General features: G+C 44.2%; 1 protein-coding gene across 4 annotated transcripts in view; it reads right to left on the bottom strand.

The window, feature by feature from the left end:
• SNAPC4 (small nuclear RNA activating complex polypeptide 4) overlaps positions 1-22,623 on the bottom strand; it is a 194,864-nt gene that overhangs the window by 159,142 nt on the left and 13,099 nt on the right. For 2 of the 4 annotated variants that reach the window (XM_073599658.1, XM_073599663.1), the window contains exons 1-2: positions 16,799-16,926; positions 16,542-16,676 (exon numbers count right to left, since the gene is read on the bottom strand). In XM_073599658.1, the coding sequence (XP_073455759.1) occupies positions 16,542-16,676; positions 16,799-16,895 (232 nt within the window). In that variant the 5' untranslated portion in view covers positions 16,896-16,926. Of the gene's footprint in view, positions 1-16,541; positions 16,677-16,798; positions 16,927-22,623 lie in introns of those variants that run through there. The other 2 variants (XM_073599662.1, XM_073599659.1) reach the window with 2 other exon arrangements.

A 22,623-nucleotide genomic window follows, 5' to 3' on the forward strand; every position in this document is an offset into this window, starting at 1 on the left:
CATATGCCTGTCCTTTTGAGTGGAGAGATCTGAATTTGGAGGAATTCAAAGTTTTTATGGGCCTCACTCTAAACATGGGGATTACAAAAAAAATGAAGGACATGCCTATTGGTCCACCAAACCTATCCACAACATGCCCATTTATTCTGCCGTAATGTCCAGGTCCCGATACAAGATGATAATGCGCTTTCTTCACTTCGGCGACAACATCCAGTGCCCTCCCCACAATCATCCAAATTACGACAAGATTCGCCCACTGATAAATTTCTTTTCCCAACAATTTGCAGAACTCTATGTCCCCGATCAGAATATATGTGTCGATGAGTCCCTGGTACCCTTTTCAGGCCGGCTAGGAATAAAGCAATATGGAACCTCCAGAAAAAAAATAGGAAGGGCTTCCCACAATCTCTAGCGAACAAAAAGCTGCGAAGGGGGGAAAGAGCATCATTGAGATGCAATGAAGTGCTGGCCTTGAGGTGGAAGGATAAGAGGGACGTGCACATGATGTCCACCATCCATGACGACACTACAATTGAGGTACAAAGAAGACGAGGTCCCATTGGAAAGCCAACGTGTGTCCAAGATTATAATCTCTACATGGGGGGGGGGGGGATTTTAATGATCAAATGATTCAGCCCTATTTGTCAATAAGGAGGTCCCGATTCTGGTTTAAGAAGGTAGCAATTTATCGCATCCATTTGGCCATTTACAATTCCTACGTAGTCTACACCATATCCATTGAAAGCCCCGCCCCCTTCCTAAAATTCATAGAAGTTGTCACGTCCCTCATCTATCACCAAAGACCCCCCCCCAGAAGACCTTCGCTCTGAGGCTGTTTGCCGACTTCATGAGCGCCACTTCCCCTTCAGCATTGCACCATCTGAAGCAGGCCGAAGACGGCAAAAAAAGTCGCGTGTGCACCAAAAGAGGATTTAGAAAAGATACCAGCTACCATTATCCCCAGTGCCACTCCCAACCTGGCCTTTGCATTGGTGAATGCTTCCAACTTTATCATACATCCCTAAAATATTAGTCCATATTTTTAACCATTTCCCCATTTTCATCATCTGTGCTGACCATTTAACATTCTTTCCCAAATAACCATGCCACTGCCTTCCACGTGAACTGACCCTGGCCTGTTTTTTGACTATGCCTCTGCCTACCGTTTGGACTGCTTCCACATGAACTGACCCTGGCCAGTTTTGTGACTATGCATCTGCTAACGTTTGGACTGCTTCCACGTGAACTGACCCTGGCCTGTTTTATGGACTATGCTTTTGCCTACCGCTTGGACTGATCTGTTGCCCTGCTACTGTAGTACACAGTGGTCTCACGTACGTGAGGGGCTCCAGAATTGTTTTTCCAGATGGAGAAAACAATTTTTTTTGTTTTCTCCGGGTTTCGGAATTTCCGGATTAGGGTCTGGAGTCCGGAGGCTTCATAGAGATTTGGGTGGGTCAAAGCCTCTACCCCTGTGCACAGGTCTTACCTGATTGCGGCCCTCAGTCTGCTGCTGACTTACTGCCACCATGCCTCTGCCTGTCGCATGTATGGACCACACCGCTACCTGGACTATGCAAATAATTAGCTGTAGCAAGAGGCAGTATGTTTATGAAGGGCTGGAGAGCGGTACAATAATGAGTGTCTGCAGGTAACAGTGTATCAGGACCAATATTATGGCTGTGCTAGCTGTCTCTGCCTGGACAATTTCTATGGTCTGTGCTGACAATATCCTTGTGCTGACTATAGACAATATTCCTGCCTACTGCCTAGATAATTACTATTGCTGTCGCTAAGCACATCCCTGCTTGCTGCCTGGACCAGTGCTCTCCTCTGTGGATACTACTAAAAGCACAGGTAATGCTTTTTTTTTTTTTTTTTTTTTTTTTTTACCCTTTCCGCAATAGAATTTATTTTGGATTGTAATTCTTGGTATGTGCATGCTATGTGTTAGAAATATGAAGGGTTTTCAAAAATGATAGGTTGCCAGGAAATTATATATGTCATTTATGCTCCTAGAACGCCTGATGGTGCTACTTGGATGTTGGGCCTCTGTATGTGGCCAGGCTGTGTAAAAGTCTCACACATGTAGTATCGCCATACTCAGGAGGAGTAGCAGAATGTATTTTAGGGTGTCATCTTTACTATGTACATGCTATGTGTTGGAAATATCTGATAAATGAACAACTTTGTGTAAAAAAAAAAAAAAATGCGTTTTAATTTTTTTCCCACATTTTCCAAAAACTTCTGGAAAATAATGAACCATTCAAAAGACTCATTATGCCTCATAGATTATATGTTGGGGTGTTTGCTTTCCAAAATGGGGTCATTTTGGGGGCAATTCCATTGTCCTGGTGCTCCAGGGCCTTCAAAAGTGTAAATGGTGGTTGAGAAATGTGATGTGTCATTTATGCTCGTAGAACGCATGAAGATGCTACTTCAATGTTGGGCCTTTGTATGTGGCCAGCCTGTGTAAAAGTCTCACACATGTGGTATCGCCATACTGGGGAAGAGTAGCAGACTGGGGTGTAATTTGTTGTATGCATATGCTCAGAGAGAAATAACCTGTTAATATGACAATTTTGTAAAAAAAAAAAATAATCTTCATTTTGCAAAGAATTGTGGGAAAAAAAAATTACAACTTAAAAAAATTCACCATGCTACTTACTTAATACCTTGGAATGTCTACTTTCTGAAAAGGGGTCATTTAGGGGGTATGTGTACTTTCCTGACTTGTTAATGTCCCAAGAAATGAGATAGACACATAGTACATCAGGTGTGATCAATTTTCAGTGATTGGCACCATAGTTTGTAGACGCTATATCTTTCACAAAGACCAAATAATTTACACAAATTTTGGTTATTTTTACCAAAGATATGTAGCAGTATAAATTTTAGCCAAAATTTATGAAGAAAAATTACTAATTTGCAAAATTTTATGACAGAAACGAAGAAAAGGGCATTTTTTTCACAAAATTTATGGTCTTTTTTATTTATAGCACAAAAAATAAAAAACCCAGTAGTGATTAAATACCACCAAAAGAAAGCTCTATTATTGTGAAAAAAAGGACGCAAATTTCATATGGGTACAGTGTTGCATGACTGAGTAATTGTCATTCAAAACGTGAGAGCGCTGAAAGCTGAAAATTGGTCTGGGCAGGAAGGGGGTGTAAGTGCACTGTATTGAAGTGGTTAAAGGCAAATCCACTCTGCAAAACAAGTGTAGTCGCTGAAAATCTGAGGGGAAGCACTGGTGATTTTAACATCCAATCATGTAGAAGCAAAGATGTTTTTTTTTTTATTTTCCTTGCATGTCCCCCTCGGATCTCCAGAAACTGCACTTCTAAGTACACTTTTAGTGCAAAGTGGATTTGCCTTTAGTAAATAAACCCCAGGGTCCAAGATACCTAATAATTTGGGGTCTACAGAGCAAAATGCTAGAGTGTAATTTACCTAGTGGGGAAACTTTTTAGATTGGCCTGTGTGTCCCCAAGGAAAGACATTGGTAGGGTTTTACCCTCACTTCCTGTTTGGCTATGTGACAGGAAGTAAATCAATTTGAAGGAGAAAGTGGCAAAATTTGGGAGGTGTCTTCATCCTATCAGTGGTGCAGACATCCCCAAAAACTGACAAGACTTCTAATCCCTCTGCACTCTATCACCAAGCAAAAATAAGAAAGGATTTCATTTAGTTGAACTTTGCAAAGGACACATTCCCAAGTTCAACTGTGATGCATGTCAATGGCCCATTTAGAGACCATGTTTAATAGAAAACACCAGCTGCCTTTCACTATAAACATTTGTTAGTCCAGTCCTGGAAATCTGCATCTGCTTTACTATTAATTTAAATATGGATTCCTGCAGCTAAATGCTGTAGATGTGTGAGTGCTTAGTGTGGATAGGTATGTGTTCGTGGCGCATATCTGCTTCCCGGAATCAGCGGATGGCACACAGGAATTACATCACTCCCCTACAGGAAGTTGCTTGTACTGCTGCTAATTTCTTCCCACCACCATGCCCCCACTCACTGTTTTCTGAGGAAGAGATGATCTTTATTTGCAAATTAAGAAAATCTTTTTTTTTTTTTTTTTTTTTTTAACATGGGGTGGTGTTTGTGTGGGTCCCTAACACACATTCAGACACATTAGGGCCAATTTAGACAGGATCTGATTTACCTACCAGCATGTTTTTAGAGTGTGAGAGGAAACCGGGGTACCTTGAGGAAACCCACACAGGCACAGGGAGAACACGCAAACTCCAGGCAGATGGTGTCGGGATTCGAACCAGCGACCCTTTTTGCTGCTAGGTGAAAGTGCTAACCACTACACCACTGTGCTGCCCAAATATAAATCTATAGATGTAGGTTCTTATGTCCACCAGCAGAGAGAAGTTGGGTATATGCCACTCTCCCTAGCACAGGGGTCTTCAAACTATGGCCCTCCAGTTGTTCAGTAACTACAATTCCCATCATGCCTAGTCATGTCTGTGAATGTCAGAGTTTTACAATGCCTCATGGGATGTGTAGTTCCGCAACAGCTGGAGAGCCGTAGCTTGAAGATTCCTGATCACTCTAGCATGTCTTGGGAAAAAAAAAAAAAGGTGGGTTCTCATGTGCCTTGTATAATGCCCAAGAAATATCAATAGGAAAATACAAGTGGGTCATGGCACATCTACATTTGGCACTTAAGATGGTCATGCACTATGCAATCTGATTGGCCAATCTCTGTACAACTCGATATTTCGGCAAAATAGGTAATAGGAAGACGCACTTGAACAATTAATTCAAATTAAAATCAAACAGGCTCTTGCACTAAATCTAATATTTTTAAGATCTAACTGATTGCAGTGTATGTATGGTCACCTTTAAAGATCATGATCAGAAAAATTCAAGTTAGACTTACCGGTAACTTGTTTTCCTTGAGTCTTTCAGGACAGCACTTGGGAGAGAGTGACTCCTCCCCTTGCCAACAGGAAACACCTCTTCCACCAAACTTTAAAAGGAGGCTCCTTTCCACACATTGTCAGTAGTAGTAGAGAACCTCCGGCCCCAAACTGGAACACATAATCGAGATATGATTAGTCACAGTATATATATGAAAAAACAATAGGGCGGGATGCTGCTGTCCTGAAAGACTCAAGGAAAACAAGTTACCGGTAAGTCTAACTTGAATTTTCCCTTATCGTCTTTCAGGACAGCACTTGAGAGGATAATAGAGACTTACCCCCCTAGCCTGCAGAACCTTTCTGCCAAAAGCCTGATCACCTGCTGATAGGAGATCCAGTCTGTAATGACGGACAAACGTTAAGTAGCTTGACCACGTAGCCGCCTTACAAATCTGATCTGGGGTGGCACCAGCTCTTTCTGCCCATGTAGTGGCCTGGGCTCTTGTTGAATGAGCCCTAATTCCCAGCGGGGAAGATAAACCCATTTGAGAATAGGCTACAGAAATAGCTGTCTTAAGCCATCTAGCCAATGATGCTTTTGATGCTTGTTGGCCTTTCTTGTTTCCAGAGAAAAGAACAAATAATGAATCTGAAACTCTAAACCCTCCTGTTACTTCCAAATACTGTAATAGGATACGTCTTACGTCTAAATTGTGAAACTGCTCTTCCTTTGCACCCGAAGGGTTAGCAGAAAAGGTTGGTAGAGTAATCTCTTGAGACCTGTTACTAAAGCTTGCCACTTTTGGCAAAAACCCCGGATCTACTTTAAGGACAACTCTATCAGGAAAAACTGACAAAAAAGGCTCTTTTACTGATAGGGCGTGCAGTTCACTAATCCTTCTTGCTGAAGTAATTGCGACCAGAAAAATAGTCTTCAAAGTTAAATTCTTTAGGGATATGGCCTGTAAAGGCTCAAATGGTTCTTTTGCCAGAGCCTGCAGAACCACCGAGAGATCCCAATTTGGGAAATGCTTCACCGGTACCGGTCTCGACCTGGAAAGTGCTTTGAAAAATCTCATGATCAGAGTTTCTGAAGATAAGGATCTCTCCAGATAAACTCCCAAGGCAGCCACCTGCACCTTAAGAGTGCTGACCGCCAGATTCTTGTCTGCACCCTTTTGCAAAAATTCCAGCACTGAAACTAGGTCTTTAACCCCCCTATGTTCGGAATGAAAGAAACATAGACTTTCCATACTTTGGCGTAAATATCCCTGGTTACCTTTTTCCTACTGGAAAGCAACGTAGCAGTTAAACGTTCTGAAAAGCCTTTGCTTCTCATTAATTGCTCCTCAGATACCAGGCAGTGAGCTTTAACCTGTCTACCCCTGGATGAAGCACTGGCCCCTGAATCAACAGATCCTGACTGAGCGGGAGATGCCAACATGGTTTGATTGCCAACTGCAGAATCGTGGAAAACCAAGCTCTCTTTGGCCAATATGGAGTAATCAAAATGATTGATACTCTCTCTTTCAGTATTTTCCTCAACACTAGAGGGATTAATCGAAATGGAGGAAAAGCATACCCCAGGTGAAAATCCCACGGATGTGCCAGAGCATCTATCCCCTGAGAGCAAATGTCTCTCTGAAGGGAGAAAAAATTCGGGAGCTGCGTGTTTTGTTTTGAAGCAAACAGATCTACCTGCGGAAGGCCCCAAACACTGGTGATTAATGCAAACACCTTCCTGTTCAGACTCCACTCTGATTCCTGAACTTTTTGTCGGCTCAGATAATCCGCTACTTCGTTCAATGTGCCTTTTAGATGGACTGCGGATAGAGATAGTAAGTGGTTCTCCGCCCACTCCAGAATCTCTACTGACAGTAAGTGAAGGGCCCTGCTTCTTGTGCCTCCCTGTTTGTTCAGGTAGGCTATGGCCGTGGCATTGTCCGACAAAATCTGGACATGGCAACCTATGAGGTTTTGAGAGAAGAAAGCTAATGCTAGGGCAACTGCCTTCAGCCCTCTCCAATTTGAGGATCTTTGGGCCTCGAACTGGGACCATGTTCCCTGCGCTAAGGCTTGACCCATGTGGGCCCCCCATCCCTGCAAACTGGCGTCTGTTGTGACCACTTTCCCGGTCGGAAAAGACCAAAGAAGACCTCTTTGCAGTACCACCTGACTTTTCCACCACCAAAGTGAACGTTTGACTCTGGTGGGAATTTTTACTTTTGTATCCAAACTCTCCGTCCTGTGGTTCCATGTCCTTAGAAGGAACCTCTGGAGAGTCCTGAAATGCAGCCTTGCCCATTGGATGGCTGGCATTGAAGAGGTTAATGTCCCCAGAGCCGACATAACCTTTCGGACTGAAATCAGTTGATTTGTTTGTAGTGCCGTTATTACCCTTTGGACCTTGATCTTTTTCTCTTCTGGGAGAAAAATCTTTTGCTCCACTGAATCTATCAAATAACCCAGAAACAGTACTTGCTGAGCTGGGATGAAATTTGATTTTTGAACATTCACTATCCACCCTAGTGACTCCAAATGACTGCGGGATTTGTTCAAATCCTCCTGCAACTTTTCCCTGGATGGGGCAAAAAAGAGGAGGTCGTCCAGATATGGAATTACCGCAATCCCCTGGAGTCGAAGAGGGGCGAGAGCTTCCGCCATTATCTTCGTAAAAATACGAGGAGCTGACGACAGGCCGAAGGGAAGGGCCCTGAACTGAAGATGTATAATCTCCTTGCCCATATTCACCGCAAACCTCAGGAACTTCTGGGACTGAGGTGCTACAGGAATATGAAGATAAGCATCCCTCAGATCGATTGATGCCATAAAACAATCTTTTGTCAGAATGTTTCTGACCGTGAAAATTGAGTCCATACAAAACTTTTTGTATAGGACTGACTTGTTCAGGGGTTTTAGGTTGAGGATAAGACGGAAGTTTCCGGATGGTTTTCTTATCAGAAAGATGTGTGAATAGAAACCCTGACCCTGTTCTTCTGGGGATACTGGTATCACTACCCTCTGGTGCCTCAGATCCTTTAAAAGGTTCTTCATGGCCAGAGCCTTTGTTAGATCCCTTGGTAGGTTTGTTACAAAGAATCTTTCTGGCGGGCGATCCGAAAACTCTATCCTGTAACCTTGGGACAGCATGTCCAAAATATATAGACTTTCTGTCATGCTGGCCCAAAGGGGAAGGAAACTTTGAAGCCTTCCCCCCACTGGTACGCACAAGTCATTGTGCTTTACCGGAGGCTGCAGGAGGATGGAAAAGGACATTTCCTTTGCCTTTACCCTTCTGCGATGCCCAATTTTTTCTTTTCTCCTGGGGTTTGGTTTGTTCTTGAGCCCTTTGGGAACGAAAAAAAACGTTTAACTGGCTGCTTTTTCTTTTTGATGGGAAAAGACTTCTTTTTATCAGCAGTTCTATCTAGAACCGCATCTAAATCAGGTCCAAAAAGCAAGTCACCCAGGAACGGTATCCCACACAGCTTGTTTTTGGATGCCGCGTCCCCCGGCCAAGTTTTCAACCACAGAGCCCTTCTGGCTGAGTTGGCTAGGGCAGCAGATCTAGCTGTCATTTTAATTGATTCCGCTGAAGCATCCGATATAAATGCGACAGCGGCAGACAGAGTTGAAAATGAATCCAAAATTTCTTGTTTTGGTGAGTCTGCTGAGATATGGGCCTTAAGTTGCTCTAACCAGAACTCCATATTTCTGGATACCACTGTAGTTGCCATAGTAGGTTTAAGATTTCCCATGATGGATTGCCAAGCCCTCTTTAGTAGCTGGTCCATCCTTTTATCCATGGGATCTCTCAACACCCCCATGTCCTCAAATGCCAAATCTGTAGACCTCGAGACCTGGGAAAACGCGGCATCTAGTTTGGGGTTTTTGTTCCAAACCGCCGCTGGATCTTCATCAAAAGGGAAACGCCTTTTTAAGGCTTTGGGAAAGAAAGGTTTTCTCTCTGGCTCTGCCCACTCTTTCTTAATAGCTTCAGAAATAACAGAGTGTACTGGGAAATTGCGATTTTTGTGCTCGCTAAGCCCTGCATACATTTTATCATGCAGAGATAACTCCTTTCTTTCCTCCTCCAGACCCAGTGTGGTATAGATTGCTTTTAACAGGCCATCTACCTGTTCTAAAGACAATTTAAATCTTGAAGGTAAATTTTCTCCTTCCTCACCCTCATCAGAATCCTCAGATTGAGAGGGGGAATGTCCCTCTGGGGTAGGAGATGCCTCAGTCTCCATCACCGGGACTATAAGTGAGCCTTGGGAGGACTGTGAGGTAGTAGGCTGACTCAGGGATGGGTTTGCTAGGGAAGAGCGAAATGATTGAATAGTCGCATCAAGTTCCTTTTTAACTGATGCAATCAAGTCGCTGCAAGCGGAAGAAGCTTCTTCTTTAACTAGCAAATCAATACAAGCTTGACATAACGTCTTCTTCCATCCTTCAGGTAGCTTGGATTTACATGAAGGACATTTTCTTTTTGCCACTGGATCAGAGCTCTTGGCCTGCCATGAGACAAAAGAAGAAACCATCCCAGTGAGACAACCTGTCCTATACCCAAGGATGCTCACCACAGGTGCACAGTAAGAGCTAACTGCTTTATGTGCCCAGACAGGCCCCTGCCACCGGGGGGATAGAGAGAGAGAGAGAGACCCCACAGTACAGGGAAGACAGTATACAACTGCACCTTACCTGGGCCTTGCTGGTGCCTGTGCCTGTCCCACTCGCTGCATCGATTCCATCGAGGAGCGCTTGCTGTGTTTGTGTGGCTAAACGCCGGTTCCGGACTCCAATAGCGCCAGTGCGCCGGACCAGAACCGCTAAATAAGCACCAGCCCCGTTCCTCCCCTTTCCCTCTGCGATTTCCGGCGGAAATGACGCCGCACGCCTGTTCCGTGGGCGCCGCCCCCTCCGGATGCCTCACTTCCGGCGGATGGAGCCCCGCTGCCATCCCCAATATGGCGGCGGTGCAATGAGCAACAGGCGGTGGACCTGAGAAAAAAATATAGTAAACGGCCACCGCCTGTCTTGCCGCCGCCTAGGAGCGATGCCCACGACAGTCGGACTCACCCTGAGCCCATATGAAGAGGGAGAGGGAGCCCAGCCAGCAGCACTTCACCTTAGCTGTGGAATGGGAGGAACAGCTCTCATGAGGTAAAAAAAGTGTTTGATGGAAATCCAGGAAACCTGAGCTCCCAGGACAGCACCTGAGAGCCCTGACTTCCCACGAAGTGTTCCCTCCGGAGGAAACACAAAAACTGACAATGTGTGGAAAGGAGCCTCCTTTTAAAGTTTGGTGGAAGAGGTGTTTCCTGTTGGCAAGGGGAGGAGTCACTCTCTCCCAAGTGCTGTCCTGAAAGACGATAAGGGAAATATTAATTTATTGGGTTTAGAAACACTTCTCTGTAATGTATTGAAAGATTTGGGTAAAAGAAAAGAAAAAAAAAAAAAACAAAAAAAAAAAAAAAAAACACATTTTAAAGATATATTAGAAGTAATAGGAATGAGATTAGCATAGAAAGGGTTAATTCACTGAGAACACCTACTAACTGCCTAACAAGACACATCCAATGAGATGAAATTAACCACTTGCCGACCGCCTCACGCAGATATACTGCGGCAGAATGGCACGGGCAGGCAAAATCACGTACCTGGTACATGACTGCCTTCCCGCAGGCGAGGGGTCCGATCGGACCCCCCCCCCGGTGCCCGAGGCGGTCGGCATTGGTCTGGCAGCGATCAGAGATGAGGGGGAGGCCATCCATTCGTGGCCCCCCCTCGCGATCGCTCCCAGCCATTGAGAATCTTTCCCTGCCTCTGTGTAGTACACAGAAGCAGAGGAAATTATGTCATCTCTCCTCGGCTCGGCAGTTTCCGTTCCGGCGCCGAGGAGAGAAGACATCTGAGTGAGTTGCACAACACAACACACACAGTAGAACATGCCAGGCACACTTTACACCCCCCTTTACCCCCCGATCACCCCCTAATCACCCCCCCCCCCCCCCCGTCACACTGACAACAAGCATTTTTTTTTTTTTTCTGATTACTGTATGGTGTCAGTTTGTGACAGTTAGTGTGGTAGGACAGTAAGTGTTAGCCCCCTTTAGGTCTAGGGTACCCCCCTAATAAAGTTTTAACCCCTTAATCACCCCCCGTCACCAGTGTCGCTAAGCGATCATTTTTCTGATCGCTGTATTAGTGTCGCTGGTGACGCTAGTTAGGGAGGTAAATATTTAGGTTCGCCGTCAGCGTTTTATAGCGACAGGGACCCCCATATACTACCTGATAAATGTTTTAACCCCTTGATTGCCCCCTAGTTAACCCTTTCACCACTGATCACCGTATAACCGTTACGGGTGACGCTGGTTAGTTCTTTATTTTTTTATAGTGTCAGGGCACCCGCCGTTTATTACCTAATAAAGGTTTGGCCCCCTGATCGCCCAGCGGTGATATGCGTCGCCCCAGGCAGCGTCACATTAGCGCCAGTACCGCTAACACCCACGCACGCAGCATACGCCTCCCTTAGTGGTATAGTATCTGAACGGATCAATATCTGATCCGATCAGATCTATACTAGCGTCCCCAGCAGTTTAGGGTTCCCAAAAACGCAGTGGTAGTGGGATCAGCCCAGATACCTGCTAGCACCTGCGTTTTGCCCCTATGCCCGGCCCAGCCCAGCAAGTGCAGTATCGATCGATCACTGACACTTACAAAACACTAAACGCATAACTGCAGCGTTCGCAGAGTCAGGCCTGATCCCTGCGATTGCTAACAGTTTTTTTGGTAGCGTTTTGGTGAACTGGCAAGCACCAGCCCCAGGCAGCGTCAGGTTAGCGCCAGTACCGCTAACACCCACGCACGCACCGTACACCTCCCTTAGTGGTATAGTATCTGAACGGATCAATATCTGATCCGATCAGATCTAAACTAGCGTCCCCAACAGTTTAGGGTTCCCAAAAACGCAGCATTAGCGGGATCAGTCCAGATACCTGCTACCACCTGCGTTTTGCCCCTCTGCCCGGCCCAGCCCACCCAAGTGCAGTATAGATCGATCACTGTCACTTACAAAACACTAAACGCATAACTGCAGCATTCGCAGAGTCAGGCCTGATCCCTGCGATCGCTAACAGTTTTTTTGGTAGCGTTTTGGTGAACTGGCAAGCACCAGCGGCCTAGTACACCCCGGTCGTAGTGAAACCAGCATTGCAGTAACACTTGGTGACGTGGCGAGTCCCATAAGTGTAGTTCAAGCTGGTGAGGTAGCAAGCACAAGTAGTGTCCCGCTGCCACCAAGAAGAAGACAAACAGGCCCGTCGTGCCCATAGTGCCCTTCCTGCTGCATTCCTAATTGGGAACCCACCACTTCTGCAGCACCCGTACTTCCCCCATTCACATCCCCAACCAAATGCAGTCGGCTGCATGAGAGGCATTTTCTTTATGTCCTCCCGAGTACCCCTACCCAACGAACCCCCCCAAAAAAGATGTCGTGTCTGCAGCAAGCGCGGATATAGGCGTGACACCCGCTATTATTTTCCCTCCTGTCCTGACAATCCTGGTCTTTGCATTGGTGAATGTTTTGAACGCTACCATGCACTAGTTGAGTATTACAGTAGGGTACAGCATTGCACAGACTAGGCACACTTTCACAGGGGCTCCCAAGATGCCATCGCATTTTGAGAGACCCGAACCTGGAACCGGTTACAGTTATAAAAGTTACAGTTACAAAAAAGTGTAACACAAAAAAAATATTAAATAAAATAAAAAAAAAATAGTTGTCGTTTCATTGTTCTCTCTCTATCTATTCTCTCTCTATTGTTCTGCTCTTTTTTACTGTATTCTATTCTGCAATGTTTTATTGTTATTATGTTTTATCATGTTTGCTTTTCAGTTATGCAATTTTTTATACTTTACCATTTACTGTGCTTTATTGTTAACCATTTTTTTGTCTTCAGGTACGCCATTCACTACTTTGAGTGGTTATACCAGAATGATGCCTGCAGGTTTAGGTATCATCTTGGTATCATTCTTTTCAGCCAGCGGTCGGCTTTCATGTAAAAGGAATCCTAGCGGCTAATTAGCCTCTAGACTGCTTTTACAAGCAGTGGGAGGGAATGCCCCCCCACTGTCTTCCGTGTTTTTCTCTGGCTCTCCTGTCTCAACAGGGAACCTGAGAATGCAGCCGGTGATTCAGCCAGCTGACCATAGAGCTGATCAGAGACCAGAAACCGGAAACCGGAAGCTACGAGCATTTTATGACTTAGATTTCGTCGGATGTAAGCAGCACCATTGGGAAATTGGGGAAGCATTTTATCACACCGATCTTGGTGTGGTCAGATGCTTTGAGGGCAGAGGAGAGATCTAGGTTCTAATAGACCCCAATTTTTTCAAAAAAAGAGTACCTGTCACTACCTATTGCTATCATAGGGGATATTTACATTCCCTGAGATAACAATAAAAATGATTAAAAAAAAAAAAAATGAAAGGAACAGTTTAAAAATAAGATAAAAAAGCAAAAAAAATAATTAAAAAAAGCACCCGTCCCCCCCTGCTCTCACGCTAAGGCGAACGCAAGCGTCGGTCTGGCGTCAAATGTAAACAGCAATTGCACCATGCATGTGAGGTATCACCGCGAAGGTCAGATCGAGGGCAGTAATTTTAGCAGTAGACCTCCTCTGTAAATCTAAAGTGGTAACCTGTAAAGGCTTTTAAAAATGTATTTATTTTGCTGCCACTGCACGTTTGTACGCAATTTTAAAGCATGTCATGTTTGGTATCCATGTACTCGGCCTAAGATCATCTTTTTTATTTCATCAAACATTTGGGCAATATAGTGTGTTTTAGTACATTAAAATTTAAAAGTGTGTTTTTTCCCCAAAAAATGCGTTTGAAAAATCGCTGCGCAAATACTGTATGAAAAAAAAAAAAATGAAAAACCCACCATTTTAATCTGTAGGGCCTTTGCTTTAAAAAAATATATAATGTTTGGGGGTTCAAAGTAATTTTCTTGCAAAAAAAAAATAATTTTTCATGTAAACAAAAAGTGTCAGAAAGGGCTTTGTCTTCAAGTGGTTAGGAGAGTGGGTGATGTGTGACATAAGCTTCTAAATGTTGTGCATAAAATGCCAGGACAGTTCAAACCCCACCCAAATGACCCCATTTTGGAAAGTAGACACCCCAAGCTATTTGCTGAGAGGCATGTCGAGTCCATGGAATATTTTATATTGTGACACAAGTTGCGGGAAAGAGACACATTTTTTTTTTTTTTTTGCACAAAGTTGTCACTAAATGATCTATTGCTCAAACATGCCATGGGCATATGTGAAATTACACCCCAAAATACATTCTGTTGCTTCTCCTGAGTATGGGGATACCACATGTGAGACTTTTTGGGAGCCTAGCCTCATATGGGACCCCGAAAACCAAGCACCGCCTTCAGGCTTTCTAAGGGCGTAAATTTTTGATTTCACTTTTCACTGCCTATCACAGTTTCGGAGGCCATGGAATGCCCAGGTGGCACAAAACCCCCCCAAATGACCCCATTTTGGAAAGTAGACACCCCAAGCTATTTGCTGAGAGGTATAGTGAGTATTTTGCAGACCTCACTTTTTGTCACAAAGTTTTAAAATTTGAAAAAAGAAAAAAAAAAAAATTTTTTCTTGTCTTTCTTCATTTTCAAAAACAAATGAGAGCTGCAAAATACTCACCATGCCTCTCAGCAAATAGCTTGGGGTGTCTACTTTCCAAAATGGGGTCATTTGGGGGGGGGTTTGTGCCACCTGGGCATTCCATGGCCTCCGAAACTGTGATAGGCAGTGAAGAGTGAAATCAAAAATGTACACCCTTAGAAATCCTGAAGGCGGTGCTTGGTTTTCGGGGCCCCATACGCGGCTAGACTCCCAAAAAGTCCCACACATGTGGTATCCCCATACTCAGGAGAAGCAGCTAAATGTATTTTGGGGTGCGATTCCACATATGCCCATGGCCTGTGTGAGCAATATATCATTTAGTGACAACTTTGTGCAAAAAAAAAAAAAAAAAAATTGTCAGTTTCCCGCAACTTGTGTAAAAATATAAAATATTCCATGGACGCAACATGCCTCAAAGCAAATAGCTTGGGGTGTCTACTTTCCAAAATGGGGTCATTTGGGGGGGTTTTATGCCATCTGGGCATTTTATGGCCTTCAAAACTGTGATAGGTAGTGAGGAGTAAAATCAAAAATTTACGCCCTTAGAAATCCTGAAGGCAGTGATTGGTTGTCGGGGCCCCGTACGCGGCTAGGCTCTCAAAAAGTCCCACACATGTGGTATGCCCGTACTCAGGAGAAGCAGCTGAATATATTTTGGGGTGCAATTCCACATATACCCATGGCCTGTGTGAGCAATATATCATTTAGTGACAACTTTTTGTAATTTTTTTTTTTTTTTTTGTCATTATTCAATCACTTGGGACAAAAAATATTAATATTCAATGGGCTCAACATGCCTCTCAGCAATTTCCTTGGGGTGTCTACTTTCAAAAATGGGGTCATTTGTGGGGGTTTTGTACTGCCCTGCCATTTTAGCACCTCAAGAAATGACATAGGCAGTCATAAATTAAAAGCTGTGTAAATTCCAGAAAATGTACCCTAGTTTGTAGGCGCTATAACTTTTGCGCAAACCAATAAATATACACTTATTGACATTTTTTTTTACCAAAGACATGTGGCCTAATACATTTAGGTCTAAACGTATGACTAAAATTGAGTTTATTGGATTTTTTTTATAACAAAAAGTAGAAAATATCATTTTTTTTCAAAATTTTCGGTCTTTTTCCGTTTATAGCGCAAAAAATACAAACGGCAGAGGTGATCAAATACCATCAAAAGAAAGCTCTATTTGTGAGAAGAAAAGGACGCAAATTTCGTTTGGGTACAGCATTGCATGACCGCGCAATTAGCAGTTAAAGCGACGCAGTGCCAAATTGTAAAACGTGCTCTGGTCAGGAAGGGGGTAAATCCTTCCGGGGCTGAAGTGGTTAACCAATTGTATTGGGCGTGCGCTATTATCAATGAGGAAACTGCAGTTACCCTAGCACCAGTTGCAGTTTACATATTTATTATCGTCTGCCGGTTCGCACGTTCAATGATTTTTCCGGCGCACCAATTAAGGGGTGAACCGGTGCAGCGCATTAGTCTTAGTAAATCACCTGCAATGTCTCACTGCTTGTGGTTAGCGCTGTGCAGTACCGACTTCCTGGCGGGCTCTGCACGTGCTGTTTACGAACACGCCTGAGCTCATCCTTAGTCAGCAACTACAGTGTTTTTAAAAAAAAAAAAGTTTGTGGCTGGAACTCCACTTTAAGGGGGAGATTAGAGTGTAAGCTCCCCTAGCACACAGACTGATTTGAATGGTAAAACGTTCTCCTTACAGAAGCACAAAATGCACAAGAGCTATTTAAATGTATAATAACAACAACAGTGTGTAACTGTGGTTCAGACATAAGAACGTATACCGCTCTGTTGAAAAGACTGATGGTTTGATGCTCTCTGCACAGCATCACAGCAGAAGTACGATATATAAATGAATAAAGCAAAACATTATTTTTGCTCTGCCTTACTGCATTTTCCTTAATTTATAAAATAAACAAAAAATGTATAGTTTGCTCACCGTCAGAATCATCATCAGAGTCGGACACATCCACACTGAGTGCTGCAGCATTTGGACCCAAACTTCTCTCAAGTGCTTCAATCTCCCTCTGGATTTTATCCTTCTCTGCCTTCAGATCAAAAACAGCCATGGTGTCTGTATCAAAAATAAACAAAATACAATTAAACAGTATAAAATGCAAAATGGACATCAGATGCTTCTTTCTAAAGGAAGTTAGTTGAAGAGAGAGGACTGAGGGTTTCCTGTAACAGGCCTACCTTGCAGACACTGGTGTGTGACTGCTTGAGCAGCACCGAGGCATTCTGGGTAATCATATGCAAATAACAGTGAAGTGTCAGGCTCAGCCAGCCTCATCCATGTGACTGAGCAGATGGTGCAGCGTGCAGACGGAGGGTGTGGTCTGGTTCACAGATCTGCATACATTACCCACAAGGACTTGCAGCATTTGCTGTCCCCTTCCCTTTGCAGATGAGAAAAACACATTACAGGCTGTAGAGAGAATAAGGAAGTGAGACTTGCTTGGAGAATTTTTTTTTCCTTTTAACCACATCAGTACTGGGCACTTTCACCCCCTTTCTTCCCAGACCAATTTTCAGCTTTCAGCGCTCTCGCACTTTCAATGACAATTGTGCGGTCATGCAATGCTGTACCCAAATGAAGTTTTAATCATTTTGTTCACACAAATAGAGCTTTCTTTTGGTGGTATTTATTCACGACTCCGTTTTTTATTTTTTGCAATATAAGCAAAAAAATAGCGGAAGTTTGGAAAAAAAAACAATATTTTCTTCTTTCTATTTTAAAAGAAATCCAATAAAATACAATTTTGTCATAAATTTAAGCCAAAATGTATTCTGCCACATGTTTTTGGTAAAAAAAAAATCCCGTTAAGTGTATAATAATAATTGGTTTGTGTGATCACGGACAGATGTATGTGCGCAGGTGATCACGGACATATGTGTGCAGATAATCATTGGGACATGTGATTTTACTGTTACATATGTGGGGGACAGGTGTTTTTACTATGTGGGGAAATGTGTTTTGGGGACATGCGTGTTAATTTGTGTGTTTACATTGTGGGGACATTAGACAGGTGATCAGTAAGTAAAAAGCTGTAAAAAACATCTCATACTCACTGATCACCAGCCGGCTGCAGCGATCCGCTCTCCTCTCCTCACTGACAACATCTGTGTGAGGAGAGGAAAGCTGATTGCCTAGCAACCAGCTCTGTATTTACATCACATGAAGGCTGTGATTGGACCCGGCCATCATGCGATTAGGAGGGCCAATCACAGAGCCCTCCTGCCGATCGGAGATACGCCGTGTCCGGGTGACATGAGCGCATCGGGATCGTGCCGCTGCGTGGGCAGGCGTGCGATCCTGCTCCTTCTGAGTGGACATTCCCGAATGTCCACAAAGAAGGAGAGAGCGCCCACCCGGCCGTTTATGTACAGTGGCCGGGTGGGAAGTAGTTAAGTTATATATCTGCAAAGATCACAGCAAAGTTTAAGCGCTTGTTCACACCATTTGTGCATGAAAACTGACGGGAAAGCTGCACAGATCAGTTTCACATCAGTTTACCCCATTTTCATGTACACGGACATCAGATTTCATGAACGTCAGTTATGTGCCCTGTTCACACCAATGTTGGTCACGCCAGTTTTTTTTTCCCATGCAGAAAACTGCATACATGTTGCAGATTTCTGCGCAGAAAAAAATCTGCACGGTGTGGTGTGAACAGGGCACATAGAGAACCTTTGTTTTTTTTGAGCCCTTGCAGAACGCACGCAGAAAAATTGACATCTCTGCACCATGGTGTGAAAGAGGCCTAATGCAGTTTGCGCTCAGAGTTGTGATGCACTGACAGTCCTTGTAGGCTCGGTTCACACTAGGTGGGCTCCAAAGTTGCGCGACTTTCTGTGCAACTTTGGAGTCCGACTTTGAGTTGACTTTTTACATTCTGGCGCATTGAAGTCCTATCAAAGTCAGACCAAAGTAGTGCAGGAACCTTTCCTAAAAGTCGGACAGACTTGTGTAGTAGGAGTTAAGATAGCTCTCATAAGTAAACATTGAATTTCACATCATCCGACTTTGTGTCTCACAAGTCGGATCCTATGTCGCAGTGTGAACCGAGCCGCAGGGACTCATGTGCACAGGCACATTCTCCAGTACAGTGTAAACGCTTTTAAATATTTTCGTGCCAGGGAGCTCCTGGTGCTGCATACAGCCGCCCTTAGTCATGAATGGCTGCAGGTGATAATCTGCGTTGGTGAGCGCACGCACCACTTTACTTAATTAGAGGATAGCTGCACCCATCCACCTGCAACCATTCTATGGGCCTCTGTACCCAGCACCAGGGAGTTCCTGGGTACCAAAGTACATCAGCCTGTTCACATTGTACAGGAGAATTAGCACTTGTGTAGGTTCACACACATATGCGGGTCAGGAAAGGCATCCTAATCACACACATTCAACCCACTTGGCAAATGCACTGCTCTTTAGAAGACGGTGGTGCCAATAATACTTAAAAGCACCCCCACGCATCAGAAACCACAGCGTGTTTTCGGGTGAAAAAAACTCATTATGCTAGTGTAGCATCTTGAAAAAAAAAAAAAAAAAAAAAAGGTCTGGGATTTTTTCCCTGCTTTTCCCACAGTTGCAACAGCCCATTCAAACAAATGAGCTGCTGTGTCTGTGCAAACGTGGCACACAGGACCCGCACAAGTGTGAACCAAGTCTAAGGGCCTTTTCACACTGCCCTGCAGCTCAAAATGCTGCTGCCTGAACAGCGTTTGAGACAGGGGTGGCCCATCTTTAAGAACGCACGGGCGCCGCCTCCCCTATCCAGGCGTCCGGCCTCTTTCAGGATACTGGCGCATGGATTCCAATGCGGGGGTTTCTTTTTTTGAAGCACAGATTACAGCCAGAGGCTCCAATAGGCTTCAATATAGGGTGGGCTCGGGTCGCAGAGAGTGCACTCCAATCCTACCCAGGTGTGTTACAACGGTGAATGAATATTCGCTGTTCTAACACTGATCCTCCACCCGGCCAATCAGGAAGCGGGTTTTGACACCGATCACCCGATTGGCTGAAAGGATAGGTGATCCTATTGAACGCCTAGGACGAGGAGGGGAGGAGTTGGAAGCTGCTATGGAGGAGAAGACTCTTAGCCGAGCCCCTGCACCACGCTGCCTGGTTGTTTGCCGCACCCCCCCCCCTAAAAAAAACAAAAACACTGGTTTGAGATTCAGAGACATGCGGCAGGGGGCGGTGAGGTGCGCGCTTTATGGCATATCTCTGTTCCCTTTTTTTGACATAACTTTATATGAAGTGTACAAAGTCTGTAGTGACGTGAGGGACCATATAGAGCAGTGCCATATTATAAAATATGTTATATATTTTCACACTGCGTTCTGGTCTGAACATGACACACAGGAAACTATTGTTTTCTGTGTGTCATCGCAGTTACCTGTGTTTTTTAAATGAGGAGTGTGTGACGGGGCCCTACTGCAGTAAGTACACTCTTCTTGATGAATTGGGGCTCTTAGGCTACTTTCATACTGGGGCGTTGTGGGCGTCGGCGGTAAAGCAACGCTATATTTAGCGCAGCTTTACCGTCGTTTTAGCGGTGCTATTCGGCCGCTAGCGGGGCGGTTTTAACCCCCACTAGCAGCCGAAAAAGGGTTAAAACCGCTGCAGCAGCGCTTTGCCGGGGGGGTTGTGATGCTGCCCCATTGTTTTCAATGGGAAGGGGTGCTTTAGGAGCGATGAATACACCGCTCCTATAGCGCTGCAAAGATGTGGCTTGCAGGACTTTTTTGACCATTCTGCAAGCGCACCGCTCCAGTGTGAAAACAGGAGAGGCGCTTTACAGCGCTGTAGCGCCTGTATAGCGCCTCAGTGTGAAAGTAGCCAAACAGAGAGGGGCAAATATGCCATGTTTTTAGGCCTTTAGATGTTTCTTTTTTAAGACCCCTTTCACATTGAGGCAGTTTTCAGGCGTTTTAGCGCTAGAAATAGCACCTGTAAAGCGCCTGGATACTGCCTCCCATGCCAACCGAATGTGAAAGCCCGAGTGCTTTCACACTGGGGTGGTGCGATTGCGGGACGTTAGAAAAAGTCCTGCAAGCAGCATCTTTGGGGCTGTTTGGGAGCGCTGCATACAGCGCTCCTAAAATGCCCCTGCACATTAAAATGAATGGGCAGCGCTTCAGAAGGGCCACAACACGGGTGCTTTTAACCCCTTCTTCAGGCGCTAGCAGGGGTTAAAAGCACCCTGCTAGCAGCCGAAAAGTGCAGTTTAAACAGTGCTAAAGCGCCGCTAAAATGAGCAGCGCTTTAGCGCTTACGCACGGGCGGCCCCAGTGTGAAAGGGGTCTTACTGTTCTAATTGCAGCCCATTGTTTTCAATAGATCTGCACACACAGGTCCATAAATATCAATAAACTAGCACCGCGTTTACCTCAGTGAAAGAAAATTTACAAATATCTGCGGTACTGGTCTGTATTCTGTGAGAGTGCGAGCGAGTACACATCCTAAATGTCACCCTCCCCCTTGAATAGTATTACAGTATTTAAATATTTGTCATTGTGGTAGCTAGAAGAATTCTTATGCGCACTTTTGATTTTTTTATGTTCGTGTCCCATAGACTTTAACAGGGTTCGCACAAATTTTTTGCCTGTTCACATGTTCTGGTGTGAACCAAACCGGGGGTGTTCGGCCCATCCCTAATTTGAATGCATACATTTGAGCAGCGCTGTGTTCAAATGGAAATAACTGCGTTTGCAGTGCACACCCATCCATTTAATGCCATAGCTGCCACTTGACCTCCTCAGATACTATAACACCTATGAATTGCTGCCATGGCAAATTGGTTACTATCAGCGCCTTACCTGCATTTCATCAGCAAGAGAACCTGTACTGTTCATAGGTATACTTTTTATTTTTATTGTTTTGGATGGCCTGTGGAATGGTTACGCTCCCTCTTAAGTTTTAATTGACCCCGTCTATTTATCCCAGTGGCCACTATCACTGGGATTGGACATGAGGAGAAATTCCAAGGTCTCATTCTCTCATTATCTCATTCACACCCATGAGCTGTGATGAACACACGGGTGCAGGTATGTGCAGGGATACACAGTGCCGATGCACCGGTCCTGAAGCAACAATCAGCTTACTTTTTTTCCTTAAAACTATTGAAATTACCCGAATGGAGTTGTGATGTGATGATTCATGTCACAAGCCACTGCACTGAAAAAACATACTTGCAGCATAGTCCCCACATATTTGGTGTGAAAAAGCCACATATATGTCATGACTGTCTCTGGGACAAGAGGTGAGGGGAAATCTTTCAGTCATCCAAAACACATGACTGCATGATTGGTGTGAATTTAGATTCTTTTAGAATAGTGTACATCAACCACTTAAGGGCCGAGCCTCTTTCTGAGATTTGGTGTTTACAAGTTAAAAACAGTTATTTTTGCTAGAAAATTACTTTTTCTAACACCCTAGAGAATAAAATGGTGGTTGTTGTAATACTTTCTGTCACACCGTATTTGCGCAGCAGTCTTACAAGCGCACTTTTTTGGAAAAAATACACTTTTTTAAATTAAAAAATAAGGCAACGGTGAAGTTAGCTCCATTTTTTTTATATTGTAAAAGATAATGTTACGCCGAGTAAACTGATACCCAACATGTCATGCTTCAAAATTGCGCCCGCTTGTGGAATGGCGACAAACTTTTACCCTTAAAAATCTCCATAAGCGACGTTTAAAAAATTATACAGGTTGCATGTTTTGAGTTACAGAGGAGGTCTAGGGCTAGAACTATTGCTCTCGCTCTAACGAGTGTGGTTTGAACACCGTTTTCATATGCGGGCGCTACTCACGTATGCGTTTGCTTCTGCACGCGAGCTCAGCTGGATGGGGTGCGTTTAAAAAAAAAATTTTCTCTTATTTATTTTACCTTTTATTTTTACACTGTTCTTTAAAAAAAAAAAAAAAAAAAAAAAGTGTTACTTTTATTCCTATTACAAGGAATGTAAATAGAAAAAAGCATGACAGGACTTCTTAAATATGAGATATGG

This window comes from Aquarana catesbeiana, linkage group LG09 (assembly GCF_042186555.1).
Source record: "Aquarana catesbeiana isolate 2022-GZ linkage group LG09, ASM4218655v1, whole genome shotgun sequence".
Taxonomy (NCBI): Eukaryota; Metazoa; Chordata; class Amphibia; order Anura; family Ranidae; genus Aquarana; species Aquarana catesbeiana.